The sequence below is a fragment of the Thunnus maccoyii genome, chromosome 24 (genome assembly GCF_910596095.1).
Source record: "Thunnus maccoyii chromosome 24, fThuMac1.1, whole genome shotgun sequence".
Lineage (NCBI taxonomy): Eukaryota > Metazoa > Chordata > Actinopteri > Scombriformes > Scombridae > Thunnus > Thunnus maccoyii.
The window spans coordinates 15,138,395-15,154,089 of record NC_056556.1 but is presented as its reverse complement, the minus strand read 5'-3'; the positions used below and the strand labels follow the sequence as shown (position 1 = coordinate 15,154,089).

General features: G+C 40.2%; 1 protein-coding gene and 1 long non-coding RNA gene across 5 annotated transcripts in view; one reads left to right on the top strand and one right to left on the bottom strand.

The window, feature by feature from the left end:
* The window catches only part of LOC121892240 (transmembrane protein 163-like), a 31,676-nt gene extending 17,307 nt beyond the window's left edge, over positions 1–14,369 (top strand). The window contains exons 5-8 of the mRNA XM_042405149.1: positions 3,793–3,889; positions 12,437–12,548; positions 13,187–13,328; positions 14,272–14,369. Coding sequence (XP_042261083.1) covers positions 3,793–3,889; positions 12,437–12,548; positions 13,187–13,328; positions 14,272–14,332 — 412 coding nt within the window. The 3' untranslated portion in view covers positions 14,333–14,369. The remainder of the gene's footprint in view (positions 1–3,792; positions 3,890–12,436; positions 12,549–13,186; positions 13,329–14,271) is intronic.
* On the bottom strand, positions 7,553–13,117 carry LOC121892241. Of its 4 annotated transcripts, none has more exons than XR_006094355.1 (5): positions 12,658–13,117; positions 12,405–12,542; positions 8,756–8,988; positions 8,492–8,567; positions 7,553–8,209 (listed from the first exon to the last, which is right to left on the bottom strand). It is a non-coding gene; the product is annotated as an uncharacterized LOC121892241 (long non-coding RNA). The 4 variants fall into 4 exon arrangements; XR_006094356.1 differs by having other exon boundaries at positions 8,756–8,982; XR_006094357.1 differs by lacking the exon at positions 8,756–8,988 and having other exon boundaries at positions 12,658–13,109.
* Positions 14,370–15,695: the final 1,326 nt, after the last annotated feature.

The window sequence follows — 15,695 nt, the reverse complement described above, 5'->3', positions numbered from 1 at the left end:
GCAGACACCCTGCAGTTGTCTGAGCCTTTGTTTCCTCTTGCCCAGATGGTTAATTCAGAAAAGTGATAAAACGTGTCCGCAGTGTCTAATGTGTGTGTGTGAGTGTGTGTTCTGCTTTGTCCTGTAGAGGAGTGTGTCAAACAGCTGGTCTCCTCAGCTCCGTCAGCCTCGGCCCTCTGGGACCGATCACAGACGGGTGCCTCACATCTTATCTCTACCTGGCTGAGAATGGCGTTTGTGTGTGTGTGTGTGTGTGTGTGTGTGTGTGGGTCAGCTGGGCGTTTCAGATCCTTTTGAATGGTCAGAGTGTTGGCAGCAAGCAGGTAACCGAAAGAGAGAAAAGAAGGAGCTGTCAATCACTTTAGTTCAGTCCTGTTCTACTGAGACTACTCACAGCAAAGGAAGCGACCGGCTGATCTTTGAAGAAATGAAACTCAACCAGAACAGAAGCATCTGCTACTGACTGACTCAGATGAAAGGAAAATCTCACTATCTCTGTCCTTAACTGTTGGAGCATCTGGTGGACTCATACAGTCCCAAAACGAGCACACTAATACACACACTTAACAGCGGAGACATGTCATGGTCTCAGAGGAGCGACTGCTAATTGCTGTAGAGACGACAGATGAGATCAGGTCCCCTGGAGATGAGGAAACAGACAATTCATTCAACAGTCCATTCAAATATCTAACATACTCTATCCAAAGTTCACCTATACCAGCAGCTCTAAAGCTCGCTAATTAACACATTCTTTCTTGTTTGTTTGCACGTACAGATTAATCAAACAAGATACTAAGGTGGCAAATGATTAGTGTGATTTAGAGGTGCTGGTTGGTGTCTTTTTTAACCCTGTACAGAGCCAGGCTAGCTGTTTACCCCATTTATGCTAACACTGAGCTAAGCTAGTAGGCTAACGACTCCTGGTTCTAGCTCCATAGTTACTTTTATCTAACTCTCAATAAAAAAGCTTATTTCTCAAAGTGTAGAACAATTCCTTTGAGTAATGGTAGGCAATTAACATTATTTTAAAATATGAAGATGCTACTTTTAGTAATTAGCATTGTTAGCATTGAAGTTAGCAGTTTTTCTTTATTGTATGTCCAGTAAATTCATTATTTCTGAAAATCAAACACCAATCTTCAGTGTTAGTCAATTCAGTTATGAATCAAAAGCATTAAAATGTTTATTTCATATTCACTCTTTATTCACTATAAACAAAACAAAATATGATCTTGTGATGACACATAAAAAAAAAGCCCAATTGTCCAATTATATTTTTCCTGCAGGTTTATATCAGTAAAAATTACAAACTGACACTTACAGCTAACAGCTCTAATTTTTCCACCTTAATTTAAGGCTAATGCTAATCATCTATGATGTAGATTAGTCAGTGTGCATAGATATGGAAATGATCTTGGAAACATACGTGACCAAAGAGTAAAAAAGGACATTTTTCAGCAAAGGCTGGGTTTAAAGACCTTGAAGAACTCCCTTTTTCAACTTTCTTATTCTCTTGCAAGAAGAGCAGTGCCTTGAACTACAAGATTCATTCAATTCATTCTACTTTTGATAGATACACGACACATCTGAGTATTAAACCTTAACATTAAAATGTCCACACAAAGTCCCTTCTTGACAGCAGTCTTCATTCACGTCAGCGGCTAATTGGAGAATTCGGATAAAGTTCAGGAGGCTGCTCAGTCAGTAATTGGCTTCAGCGAGAGGCCAGGCTTCACTCACACAGACACACAACCGTAACACAAAGATATATTCATGCATACATGTTCTGAAACACACAGAAAAGCAACCTGCAAGCAGCTAAAACACCCCCACACATGGAGTTTATGTTACAACCGCAGCATTTTGCTTCTATCTTTCTCTTTCAGCAGGTTCTTTGTGTTTTTGTTTGTTAGGCAGCTATCAGCTTTCAGCAGACTGAATGAGAAAACTAGTGGCGCACAACCAGGCAATCGATATTATTCTTCTTAATTTTTTTTATCTGTCAGTGTTTCATAGAGGAGATGTGGCTGCATAGTGATGCCCAGGTACAGACCGGTTGCCAAGGTAACAAGCTCGAGATGTCAAAACAAGACAAGTTTTGTTCCTAAATGAAACGTGGACCCTCATTCTCTTCTCTGTGACAAAGGTTAGAATGAGACGCTATATTAATATGAAACAGTAATGATATAATAATGGATGTATTAAGACAGAGAATGTATTTTGCTGAAGACCTTCACTGGATTTTTTGGTGTTTTGTTGTTTTTGTTGTGGAGCCAACAGCAGCGCTGAGATATCGTGTCATCTTTACATCCACAGTGCACAAAACAACAGGGGGCCTGTTTGTGGGGATTGAGAGCTCCCATGGTGTGTGTGTGTGTGTGTGTGTCCTGCTGTGGACTTCTCAGAGTGATGGTGGGTGTTGCCTTGGTTACCTCATCCGGTCAAAACCCAGGACACCAAGTGTGGCTCGAGAGCAGACTTCAGAATTGAACACACACTGGTAGCCATGCATGACCAGGGCATATGCTCCAATTGTTTTTTGTCTCTCTGCAGACTTCGTCAATTGGGTAAAAGTGTTTAAAGGACATCTGCTGCATCCAAATAAATCCTCACAGAGCAGATTTTGCTTCGTCTGTCATGCAGGATCATTTTAGGGCCACAGGAAAATGTATTTTGTTGTTTTGTACATTTGTTGTTAATCAGTTGCAGGGAGATATTTAGAGTGCTAACTTTGGTAATTATGTGAATTTAGGGATTTTTTACATTCTATGATTACACATATTTTAAAGGGGCACTGCAGCAGTTTAGTATTAGCGAGTCAAAATTGAAGCAGCAGATACTAGATAGATATATACTTTAAGTCCCTAACATGGGTCAAGCTCCAAAAGACTACATTTCTCATAATGCAACACAATAGTGTCCCCAACCTTCTAAATGCCCACTTCTCATTAACTCTACACCTCCAGTGTGTAATAAAGTTTTACGATTGAAGACATTATACTACTGAATCAGCCAAGTGCCCCTTTAAAGCAGAGTTTTTACACTACTTTTCAATACTACTACTAATCATCTTAAAATTTGACTGTTTTTATGCAAAATCGTAATAGAAATAAAAGGATTTAGTATTTTTGAGCAGAATTATGTACCTGTCAGTGTGGAAAAGGCTTTAAACAAGAGATACCATTTTATAAAAACTGTATTGAGCAGTTGAATAAACAAGATGTGAAATTTTGTGATTTTTCTAAAATACTCATTTTATATATGTAATTTCTTAGGTGGGTGTGGTTGCTCTGGAGGGCATTTGGAGTATTTTTTCAGTATTTCTAAAATTGCGGCTACAGCTGCAGTTAACAGCTGTGTGTCACTTTCACCACTTTCATTATTGATCTGGGTTTTCAGCGTCGGGGGGGGGGGGGGGAGACTGTCGCTTTAGAGTCTGTTCAATTTCAAAATGTCTGCTGTAGTCTCATTTGCATGCAAACTGCTTGTGGATCTATACTGATTATGCTTATATGCTATTTAATCTTATGTGATTATGTGGTTAGCCAACATCCACATATCCACATAGCATATGTGAATTAAAACAGTGATACAGGATGGAATAAACCTCCTCTTAAGGAGATTGTTCTCATTTTCTGCCTGGTGACAGTGCTCCCTTTCACCAACGCCGCCCTTAATTCATTTAACTAGACAGCAGCTAATGAGTATCAGCACTGTTTATTGGCTCAAACCACCCAACTTGGAGCAGGCACTGCGACTTATGTTTGTTTCTTTGTCTCTTTTCCTGCACAGAGCTTGTGTTATCCTGGGTGTGATTTTCATCCTGTCTTCCATGTGCATTCTGGGTAAGGCCATCCACGACCTGGCCACCAAGCTGCTGCCTGAAGTGGTAAGAATGAACAACCACCACCGTGAAACATGTTTAAACATGTTTTATTTTGATTTAGAGTTGATATGCACCTCACACACTAGATTAGATTGTAGCTCCATGTTTTTCACCAATCCGTGCCATTTTACAGTGTACAGAAAAACCAGAATTTGATTTAAACTGGAGATGGAAGAGATTTTTGGATTAAAGCATCCACCATATGGGACAGATTATGTTATCCATTTAACACTTAACACATAAACACTCACATGCCGCAGGGCACTATGGCAGCTGTATTACTGTCAGCTGAACAGTCAAACAGGATCACTTAACAGCTCTATCACTGAACTCAGGCGGCAGATTTTAAGCCAAAAGTTTGGTTCATAATCTGATTTTTAGGTGGAATTCGCTGCTATTTTTAAAAGCGTGGTCACTTTGTCCAGCCAGGACTCATCTGCTCTTCTCTCTGTAATGCCATTTTCCACCAGCCCGCCAGAGACGAGGATTTCACTGAGAATCCAAAAAAAGCCATTTTGACATTTTGCCTGTATCTAATAATATCTCCTCAGTGTACTTCACAGCGTCCAAGACAAACAACATGCAGGCAGCTTTTGCAGTTATTTACGTGATCTTCATGAAGATGCAGTTTCTCAGCATGACTGATTCTGTGTCTTGCCATTTTTAATTTGACTAATCTGATAAGGCGGCCTTTTTTTTTTTTTTAGTTTTGGTAGTCACATGGTGCTGGTCACTGGAGGGTTGGCAGTTCAGGCCTGATTGAGGCAGTTTTTATTGCGCAGCTCAGAGATGTTACTGAACAGATGGAGGGTTTCAGCTCTGGCGCTTTTGTCCTCAGGTAAAAGAAATTGCAAATCAAGTCCAGGTGATTTGGTTTTAATTTAACTTTAGGTGAAGGCTTCTGTAGAGGGGTGAGAAACTACAGGAAGGCATCATTTTGAAAACATTTATGTTTTGTCAATTTCTCTGTTTTTATCATCTGTATTGCTATATTTCTATTTGACAGCATATTCATATTCTTCTTTCATGGAGGCTGTGGGGTCACACACATTCAGCACATTGACAGTAACTGAAGTTTAATTCAGTCTGCTGCAAATTTCATGTTTGAAGCTACAGTTGTAGACTAATCAATATTTGTTAGCTTTACTTTCTCTTTCTCTAACTGAGTCCCGCCCACTTCAAACAAATGAAGAGAGCACAGAGAGAAAAAAAGAAATGCAGAAATATCTCATGTTAATCAAAACTGTTCCAACTCTGGCAGAAAGTTAAGTCTTCATCTCACATAATGAGAAGCTGATAAAAAAAAAGTTCAGATCAGATTTAATGACTTTCCTGCATTGTAAAGGTGAATCAGCAGTTGGCTTGTCACTCTGTCAGACTAACGATGCTGTCAATGTGAATCTCTGCAGGTGATGATATGGTGATAATAAACACACGCAGAGTTGAAAATCCTCATTTTTATCCTCAACTCAAGCTAAAATATCTTCATGTACTGTGAGACAATTTCACTTGTTAAGAAAGTTAGGTAGACAATATCCTGTAAAAGGTGGACTGTTTTTTTTCCCACTGATGTTGTGTGTGTGTGTGTGTGTGTGTGTGTGTAGAAGAGGTGTAACAGTGTTATTGCTGCTGGATGAAGAATGTCACAAATCTCAGGTGTGAAAACTCAGGAGCATTCACACTTCCTCAAATAGCTTCATCACCCGGTTGCCGGGCAATAGTTATCTCCGTAGAAACACGAGGATGTGAACATGATGATGATGATGATGATGAGTAAATATGGGAACGCTACGCTTTAGTGAGCTAAATAACTGTAGAGAGATGAATGCTGCGTCTCTCCACTTTAGCTCTGATATAATTCACATGGATGTAGTTTAGAGAAAATAACATGTTGTCTGTTTAAGCCTCAAATGCACTTTATCTACCGTCAAACAGGCTGTTTTTATAAGTTGTCGTCTACTTTCAACTCTCTCAGTGAGCTCAGAACTATATTACACTACAGTATATTATATATAAAAGTATACCCACAGAAAAAGTCAGCACACTTAGTTATTTGAAGATATAATTTTCACCCACATTCCCAGGAAACTGTCACTTAAAGCAGCTATAATAGATATTTTTCTAACAATTTATCATCTGATATTGTATATTATGAGAGAGAATTATCACCTGACTCTGCAGCTCCCTTCAGCTTTACAGAGCTTTATACTGAGTTTCAGCTCATTGTTTATCTGTCCGACCTGAACCTCTCTCACTGCTCTCATAGAGTTGCTATTTGTTAGTTAGCAACTAGCTGGTGAACATAGTGCAGCCTTTAGCAGCTAAAGAGCCACATATTTCCCTCAGGAGTTGATAGGACGACATTGAAATGTTGCACAATTTAGCTGATGTATCTGTGTGATTTCATTTCATTTTCAACTTATTTACTAACTGCCTTTGTATGATTGAAATGTTAGTGCTTTATTGTGATATTAAGGATGTTAATTTACTTTCTCTCTAAGAAAGTACAGAAAGAAAGGATATACAGTATATATATTCAGAAAATTATAGCAGATATACAGTATACAGGAGGGAGGTATAGTATTTTGGGAAGGTCTTACTCAAACTTCAACAGAAAAAAGAGATGAAAGTTGATTACTGCACTCACTATTCAGAGTATAAACTCATCAACAAAGCTGGACGCACTTAATCATATTTTTCATGTTCTTGGATCAGCTGCAGAGTGAAAGCACACCACGATGAGAAATGCACCTTTCAAGAGTTTCAAATGTAACTCACTCAGGCTCGAAATTCTATTTGTTTTCAAATCCTTTATTGATTTATTGGAGCAACAGTGTTTTCCATCTATTCAGCGAGGCGGAGACGGAAGTGACAGACGGCAAGAACCAAAGCATAAACAAAGGCGGAATGTGGGAGCGGCGAAGCAGACAAATTGTGTTTTTCTGACTCGACCTGCTCCTCTTGTGTCACACTCGAGTTTTAGCAGACAGGTTTCTGGCGCATCAGAGTTACAGTTATATATAGCTTACGTATGCCTCCCGGCTCAGTATTCCGATGTTGGAAATAAGATTTGTTTTCACCACCTCCCTCTCTTCCTCCTTGCTATGAAATGTTAATAAGGTAACCAGCTGCTTAGGTATGCAGCGGTGAGAGGGAGGAGGAGGGGGGGGTTAAGACGCCAGGAGAGGGGGCTGGAGGAGGAAACATGTGGAGGGGGATGTGTGGTTTTTGACACCTGACTGTTCCTGCTCGGCTAGTCCTCTGAGCCCAATTAATGTCGGTTTGCATGCAAAACGAAGCCGCACTCTTCATACATGCATTTCATCAGTGGTTTGTGGAAAAACTTGTTTCTCAATTGCTTTACACACATTTTCTGAAAGCTTGGCTCATTTTTCTTAAAACACAAATACAAAAACTCACACGCAAAACCCAAAACTCCACAAATCTCTCGCTCACTGCATTCAAAACAATGTTATGTCTTCTCAAAATGACACACACACACCATCAAATGAACACAAATAAGCACTGCTGTGCTCAATGGAAAACACTACTATGATAATCTTATCAGCAGGCCTTTTGCATTTTCAGTGTTACACTGCCTACTGTATGTACAGCAGCCTGTTGTAAGCTGCTATGTTATCATACTACAAATATAAAACACACAAATACAAGAATAGGATGTTCTTTTATTTGGAAATACTGTATCCATCTCAGCAAACACAGTTGTATTTGTAAAGTGTTCAGAATACACAGAGCAAACAGTAGAAAAAAGAAAATAAGGCTTCTGCATATATTGTAAAGAAAATGAGGCTGGGTGCTGCCTTTCATTTCTGTCTGGCCACAGGATCTCATCGACATCACAGGCAATGTTCTCCCTGGCCAAGCAGCGGGGAAAGTAGCCCTGCCAACCTGATATGCTTCAGCAGCTATATCACCACATGCTTCCTCTGTTGCTTGTAGAAAGGGGTATGCGCTCATAGGGTCTGTGTTCATATACCTGCCAATGCCAAGCAGATGACAACGTACCTGGGCTGCTCTGGGCCATCCATCTGCTCGGCTGGAGTGAGGATATTGTGTAGTGAGTCCAGGAAAGTGATGAGACAGGTAGTATTGTAGGGGCCGAGGGCTCAATGGTGATGGAGGACGCCTTGGTGATTTATAGTTGAGTATATGGTGATGTTCCCCCCCTGGCCAGGAACCTCAACAATGGCGCAATGGCTGATGACGTTCCTTCCCCGTTGCCGCCTTTTTGCAAGGTTGATCCCCACTTTGTCATTAAATATGAATTCACAGGAAACTGCAGTTGCATTGAGCTCAAGAACTCTGAAACAGAAAACACAACAATATCAGAAATAGACCTAAAGCAGTCAATATTATGAAGTAGAAAACATTACATTGCAATACAGTAATGTTTCTATACAGTGTTGATTGGATGTCTCTGAATTGAACTCTCTGAGTTTCTCTCAGATGGCACCCTGTAGACCTGCTTCATTCGTGGGTGGTTTCGCTGTAGGAAACGATCGACTCAACCAGTCAATACTTTGAAATATCTTCAGTGATTTGAGTTTGTATTTGCTTTAGTGTTTTTGCATTGTTTGCTCTAACCATATTGACTATTTCAGTCTCCTGTTGAGGTGTCAAAAGTCTTCCTCTTCCACCACGACATGGTAGTCTTTCAGTTCTGTAAAATATACACATGTATAATACTGTGATTATTAGAGCAATACAGTATCAACACTGTACATTGACAAAGTAGGAGTACAGTTCTCTATTTCATACATACATGAAACTTATTTTTACAGTATTAATCGTAATCATTGAATACTGTCTTGAAATGCAGTACTACAGTAAGGAGAGTAGATTTCTTACCTATTCTCATTCTGTATGTCTGGATGATTGAAGCCACAGTGAAGCGGTTCAAGCTTGGCTGGACTGTCAGCACTGCCTCCCTCATCTTCAGACCATGATTGACCCACGTGGTCAACCAAAATGGCCTGAATCTCATCAGAGGCAATTGCTCTCCTAGATCATGGTCGTGTGCCTCCTCTTGTTTGTCCTCTCACTCCTCCTCTGACTCTCACTCCTCTCTCTCTCCCCTTGGTCTCCAACAATGTTTGTATTTGTGCAGAATTAGAGTAAGATAATGCACTTGAGTTTCAGGTTTTGGTCATTGTGTTTCAAGTTCCAGTGTTTGTATGTAAGCAACTGAGAAAAAAATAAGTCCCAACAGAGTTTTGAACATTTTAAATTAGTTCGAAGGATGGCAGTGAACAACCACAACCACAACCCTCAGGCTTATGAAGTCTAGTCAAAAGCCACCGGAAGACCTTTAAAATGCAACATCATCAAACTGCAGACAAGTCAAAATTTTAGTTTCTAAATCAGTTAACAACTTATGTTAAGTCTTATTTTCAGTGCAGTCAGATTACTAGTGTACTGACCTGTCTTTCAGGATACAGACACAGCAGGATGATATGTATTTGAAACAGGTTGAAATATTATTACTAGTACTACATCGGCAGGTTTTCTCCCCTGTTTTAAGAAAACAAGATTTTTAGGACTTAATTGCAGACAAAAATGACACAAGATGGAGAGTTTTGTTTGTTTCTATATTCAGTTGGAAAACTGATTTGTGAGGATATTTAAAGTAATAGTTTTAAGGAATAGTTTGGGAAATACTCTGTCTATTCACTTTCTTGTTGAGAGTTGGATGCTGCCAGACTCACTAGGAATTCCATCCAAATCAGATGATTTATGTCAGTAAAAGTCTGACATAATCATACAAGTCTTTGTTATTATTCATGTCACTTTGTCTCTGTCTTTGTTTTTAATGTTTAAGTTCAAAACCTCATGCATTTAAAGTTATATTGTTTTAGCGTATATTTTGTTTTTATGACACTTTGTACTTTTTAAAAATGCTCTTATGTATATGGTTTCAATATAGTATGTTATGATGAAGGTTTGCTCTAATAGCAGTTAATGCAAACTCAGTTGGGTCCTATCACAAATCTCATATACGTTATTTAAATCCTTCTATCTTTAGCCACTATGTTATCTACCGTGGTGAGAGATGGAGCTGCTTTGATCACTGCAACACCTGACCTGTATATTTAGACCACATAACACCAGTGGAGGTGGAATTTTTTCAAGTTAAATCTATGAAATATCCAAATCCATTGAAAATTAATTTCTTTAGTTCTTTGTTCCTTCTATCTGGTTTTTCCACATCCAAGTGATTACAGATGATACTTCTTGGCCTACTGACTGCCCCCTTTAAAAAGCAGGACAGATAGTACTGTGTTCATATTCTGCACAGGGATCTCTAGCTGTCAAATGTAAATGTCGACCATTGTTAACATTCTGGGCAGGGTGTGTTTGTCATGAGCTCTCTCTCTCTTTCTCTGGTGTGCGTGTGCATTTCCCCCTTCCTGTGGGCCAAAATGCCAGACCACCCTCTGACTGCGTCAAACATCAAGCACTTTGAATCTTGACAAGGAGGTCACTGGGGGGATTTCCCATAACAACAGATTGAGGGCGTTTTCATATTAGGTATGATTGCTTCGTACCGGGCCTGAGTACGATTGCCCTGCCCCTCTCCACTCCCCCACCGCTCAGCTTTCAGATTCGTAATGTTGTACCGTACCCGAGTACACTTTACGGCAGGTGGTGGTACGCACTTAGTTGGTTTGCGATCCACCAATAAACACAAAGAAAAAGGAGAATACACTTGCCTCATCAACTACGCAACATTTGTTTATGTTGTCGCTCCAGTGTAGAAAAGATACGAAGCCCATACAATGGAGTCGACCTTCACACTATACCTACTATTATTGATATTTTGGAGACAATGTCAAGAACGACCATCTCAGAGAGATCCTTTCGTGGCCATGTTTGAACGGATTTTTGAGGGGAATAATACGCTGATACCATGTGATAGGGTGTTCTGTAAATTGTCAAATAAGCTTTGCTTTGGCATGAAATGTTAAGTCACTGTCAAACTCAACACTTCCTGCAGCTGCTTCACCGTAAAACCCCTCCAGTGAAGTACATTAATCCACATCTCATCCTTCCATCACATTCCATTGCAGGTGACACTAAGAATCTGATTTGTGCAGGTTTACTATTCGATGCAAATAAAATAGGGTCAGTCTTACTCAAATGTAGTGAAAGTCTATTATCCAAAAACACATTTTGAACTCACAAACAAAGCTGTATCATCAGCATACAACATTTACATTAAAAACAGAAAGGGTCCTTGGATCGACCCCTGCGGCACGCCTCATGTGACTATTCCTTGATCTAATAAGGTACATCAATATCTACATACAAGCACACCCAGTAGCCTCATTTATAAACATAAAATCACATTATCAAAAACCATAGCTCCCATTTGAAAAATATGTATGCATGCCTCTATTTGCTGAATTGGAAAATTTGTCCTTGCTGTTGAACAATGTGTTCAATATTTTGAGGATAATGTGCAATTTAGCTATTTTATTTTCACAGCTGAGTCACAGCACTGACTCAGGTCTATGCAGCATGCTGAAGTTTTCTCTCCGTCTCTTCTTTGATGTCTGTATGCTCGCCGAAGTAGCTTTTCATGGCTCCAAGGCCATAGTGCAATATTAATGCTGCCGCAGAGGCACTGAGTGCTATGCAGCTCCCTTTCTCTCATCCATCCCTCCTCCTCCATCCTTTGTACATTTACATTTAATGCTCTTAACCAGAGACTCACAATAGGTGCAACAAGAAAGTAATCTTAAAATTCTTGATTAAAATTAATAGGACATGTCAGGAAGGAGTCGAGCATTTCCAACCCTATATTGATCTTGTTAGAAAGAATTGCCAGGAAAAGCAATTAAATAAGATCTATGGGGGGCAAAGGAAAACATTTTTTTGAGTATAATTGGAGTGAGAAAATAATATAATCAAGAAGCTTGATTCATCAGTGAGCAGCGAGAACAGTAGTTATGGAGTGAAGAAGGTCATATGTGGGTGTAGGGCTGGACCACAACATGAAAATGAAGTAGTGTAGCATTGGCATTTCTGAATGAGTGGTACTTAGGGTATTAATTAGAGAGGGAACAAGAAATAAGGGGAGAGAGAAAGGAAAACTGACATGCAACAGCAATTGAAATGAAGATGTTGTGATCACAGAATATGATACGCGTTTTAACTACCAGGCCACCACAAGCAGTATTGAGCTGTGGTTGCAGTGTGGATGCAGCTGTCTCATCAACAGTGATGGAGAATATTATATGCATATTATATGCAAGGAAAAAGTGTTTCTTAATTAGCTGAAACAACTGTATATTTTGATGAAAAATGCAGCCAGTAACAGTATATTTATATATTTTATAGCTGTTATTATCATAATAACTGACAACAGCCTGTTGAGCCTCAAAGTTGTGTGATTGAACCAGTGATGAACATTGAGAGAGGACCCAGGATTAAACTCTGAGGGACCCCAGTGAAGTGAAAAGACAGAGCAGATCATAAAATAAACCATGTCTCTTACCATCTCTCTGTCCATCTGTCTGTCTCTCTCAGGATGACTTCCTGTTCAGCGTGTCCATCGTCAGTGGCTTGGTGTGCATCATCCTGGCGGTGATCAAGTTTATGCTCGGCAAAGTGCTCACAAGCCGAGCCCTCATCACTGATGGTAGGTGCACACACAGCACGGATCAAGACCGTGATCTTCAAAAAAAGCATAATTTTTCTTTCTTTTTGAATGAATCTAAATAATGTGTGATGAGGAGCTTGTTTCTTACCTTTAAATTGACTGTCTCACATAGTCAGTCATTTCCTGGTAACGGCATCTAAGTATGACTTCCAGTATGACACATGATTTGTTTTACTAAGAATTTGCCGTCACACTTTTGTCACTCACATGTCACGCATTCCTGCTATGAAGTAACATATACTGGTGTCACGTGGCGGTTCGTCACCTGGTCAGTCACGCTTAGGTTTTCATTAGATGACCTTTCAATATCTGACACACATCAGAGGCATTTCAGGAATCTGTCACACCACTGGACACTGTGTACACTGTCAGAGATCACAGCAGCCAATATCACATGTTCACTGTATTCTTAGCGGGTTTCTGAGGGAAATCTAAACACAACAAGGGCTGAATTCCAACACTGAGTCTTCAAAACCTTCATCAGCTGATCTAAGAATTGTCTAAGAAGACACACACAGGTGTTTTCAATTGCTGTGGCTGATTAAACCACCAGACTGCAGGTGTGCAGGGGGATTAAAAGCAAAACAAGATTGCATCAGGTGTGTTTCTCTTTCCAGGATTCAACTCGCTGGTGGGGGGAGTTATGGGCTTCTCCATCCTCATCAGTGCTGAAGTGTTCAGGCATGAACCCAAGGTGTGGTACCTAGACGGGACAATAGGTGTCCTCATAGGCCTGATCATCTTCGCCTATGGAGTCAAGTAAGTCATTACTGACTAACAGGAAGGCTCTAGGTTAACTAGGTTAAACTGCACTATCAAAACATTTTAAATGAACACCTCCAGTGTTTTAATAAACCAAAAAAGAAACACCGGGCTGAGGCTGGTGTCTTCACTTCATGAGGATGTCGTGAACAGTTTTAATTAGTCAAGCCCTCTCCTCTATGCCTCTCAAGTTATTGTGCTATATGCTTTGTGTTAAAGGTGTACTATGCAGGATTTTCCTAAAAAAAACAATATATAGACTCCTATAAAAGTAATCCCTCATCAATCATCACTTATGACCCACTAGAAGTTTGTGGCAGTGTATGTATTTACAGAGACTCTGCCCTCTGCCTGTATTTTATTATTATTTTGCTGTGTTCAGGACAATTCTTGGCATCAACCTTTGGGCAGTGGGTGTGTAGCCCCCAGCCAATGACAGCTCACAGAGTGTGAGGTCAGGACTCGTAGCGAGCAGGTTACATCACTGTCTCCGCTGCTCTCTCTCGCGCTCGCTCATTGAACCGGGGAGGAGGGACCAACTTAAATGCTGTGTTTACAAACACCTACCAACAAATCCTGCATAGTATACCTTTAATGATAAAAATACATTTTTCACATGACTGTATGTTAACTAATCTATACTGCCTATACTAGCCAGGTCCCTCTTGTAAAAGAGATTATGTATCTCAACAAACTTTAAATAAATGTTTTTAAAAAGTACGATTCTTCATCATAGTAGCTCGTAGGAGTGGAAATGTTTAACAAAACCCTTTTTTTTGAATCAAGCTGAATGAGAAGTTTTTCATTTTACTTTCCAACTGTCACTGCCACCGACGCAGTGAGAATCTTTGCCTTGAGCAAAACAAAGGGTTGGAACAGGAAGCTCAGGTATATTTTGTGAAATTTAAGGGTATTTAAATCTCTTTTTTTTCTTCTGTAGGCTGCTGGTGGACATGGTCCCGCGGGTCCGACAAACCAGGAACTACGAGCGCTTTGAGTGATGCACTGCAGCCGGACGGATCACAGAGGAAAATAGGGAGGAGAGGAGGGGTTGGGAGGGATGGAGGGGAGGGTGGGGGGGCTGACTGACAGGAGAGGGACGGGGATTTCTACAGCTTACAGTCCCCACAGTCTCTCCACAGACAGTCACACTCAGTCCTCGAGGTGCCAGCAGAAGCTTCGGTGGCTGTACATCCCTCCCATTCAAAGATTCGAACTGCACATAAAACTGGGCAACTTTTAAGTGTTTATGATTTTGGTGTACATATAATATCCTTATCTGTCTTTTAACAGTGGGGCAGTCTGTTCTGTCATGCCTCCATATTTAAACAAAAGGGTTAAAATGATTGAGGGACTGAGAAGTGTGAAAGGGAGTTTAACCAACTTAAAAAGTTGTTGACTCAGTTGTAGAAGAGACAGAGACAAGCTTGGACTGTAGCGTACTGGAGACATATGGACCCTGAGAGTCCATAACTCCATAAAAGCAACAGATATTTGTACAATACCTCAGTTACACCCCATCGCCCTGTCACATTACAAAGAGTTTATGTGTCCCATGGCTCTTAGAGGCCTTTGTTCAGCTGTGCTACAAAATGTTGCAGTGCGACAGGTCAAACTGATTGATGTAGCTGATGTAGCGGTGGAGTATTAAGGGTGTTTCATATATCAATACAGGATCCATTTGGCATAGAAACAGATGTATAAGCACACACGCATAGAAGCTCAGTAACATGTGATATGCTGTTTACATTATTTGTCTAGACTGTTGTGGGTGGGAGCAGGGAGCCAAGAGTGGGCACTGTTTCAGCAACCAGCTTACAGTCCCGGAGGATAAAAATCATCAGTTTTGGCATTCATTCGCACCAGAGAGTCATGACCTGACTCTGCCTCCAGCTCACTGAGAATGTATCGGAAGAGAAATGCTGGAAACTGGCTCTGTATAATTCAGGTTGTTTGTTCGTGAAGCTGACAAATTGACAAACCCAAGAACATTTTACATTCACAGCTTGCGCCATCTACTGACCAATAGAGGTAACAGCAACATAAATGTGAAATAATCTGAATGTGCATCTAATATTAACTACCTACATAACCTACATAGAAGCGCTGCATGCAGTCTGATGACATGTGGAGAAAGAAAGATTTTAAATTCTTGAGAAAAAGATGAGTTCATTATTATCATTTGGGTCATGGACCTTTGTTCGCAATATGAAACAACATCTTCCTACTAGAGCCACAAGCTGCAATAATCAATCAGAAGGGGAACCAGATCTCTCACTTGGGACAATTACCACATCAATAATTGATAAAACATCCTTAAAATGACTCTGTCTGATAATGTGACAATCATGTAGGTTTATGTTA